This window comes from Anarrhichthys ocellatus, unplaced genomic scaffold, assembly GCF_004355925.1.
Source record: "Anarrhichthys ocellatus isolate YVR2014 unplaced genomic scaffold, GSC_Weel_1.0 scaffold622, whole genome shotgun sequence".
In the NCBI taxonomy this organism is placed as follows: Eukaryota; Metazoa; Chordata; class Actinopteri; order Perciformes; family Anarhichadidae; genus Anarrhichthys; species Anarrhichthys ocellatus.
This window is the reverse complement of record NW_022280596.1, coordinates 21546-22218: the sequence shown is the minus strand read 5'-3', so window position 1 is coordinate 22218 and position 673 is coordinate 21546. Positions and strand designations below refer to the sequence as shown.

Here is a 673-nt window from a genome sequence, read left to right as displayed (position 1 = left end):
GGGGGGGTGGCCCAAAGACGTGAACCCTCAGGAGATGGAGCAGACCATCCGGTTCAGAAAGAAGGTGGAGAAAGACGAGATCTACATCAACAGCATCCTGCAGCTGGGCAGCGTAAGACCACATCGATCCACATCGACCCACATCGGTCCACTTTACCTAAACTCAGTCCACATCGATCCACTTTACCTAAACTCAGTCCACATTGACCCACTTTACCTAAACTCAGTCCACATCGACCCACTTCACCTAAACTCAGTCCACATCGGTCCACTTTACCTAGACTCAGTCCACATCGACCCACTTTACCTAGATTCAGTCCACATCGGTCCACTTTACCTAGACTCAGTCCACATCGGTCCACTTTACCTAGACTCAGTCCACATGTGTGTGTGATGTCATCATGTGTGTCATATCATCGTGTGTGGTCCAGGTCATGGATCACTGCATCAGACAGAACAATGCTGTGGACATCTACCCGGACTACTGTGAGGACCAGGACCAGGAGGAGGACCATCTGGAGCCGCCGTCTGCAAAGACCATCAACATGTTCAGGTACAGCTGACGACTAAATATTAGCCTTTAATGTGTTCATTCGATCGTTAATGCGTTCGTTCCTCTGGAAGTTGGTCGATCGTTAATGCGTTCGTTCCTCTGGATGTCGGTCGATCGTTA

The 673-nt window shown here is 49.8% G+C and overlaps 1 protein-coding gene across 1 annotated transcript in view; it reads left to right on the top strand.

Annotated features, from left to right (window-relative positions):
- Nucleotides 1-7: 7 nt before the first annotated feature.
- The window catches only part of LOC116376809 (dynein intermediate chain 2, axonemal-like), a gene marked incomplete at its 5' end in the record, with an annotated part of 6061 nt that continues 5395 nt past the window's right edge, over nucleotides 8-673 (top strand). The window contains 2 exons of the mRNA XM_031838291.1: nucleotides 8-112; nucleotides 432-553. Coding sequence (XP_031694151.1) covers nucleotides 8-112; nucleotides 432-553 — 227 coding nt within the window. The remainder of the gene's footprint in view (nucleotides 113-431; nucleotides 554-673) is intronic.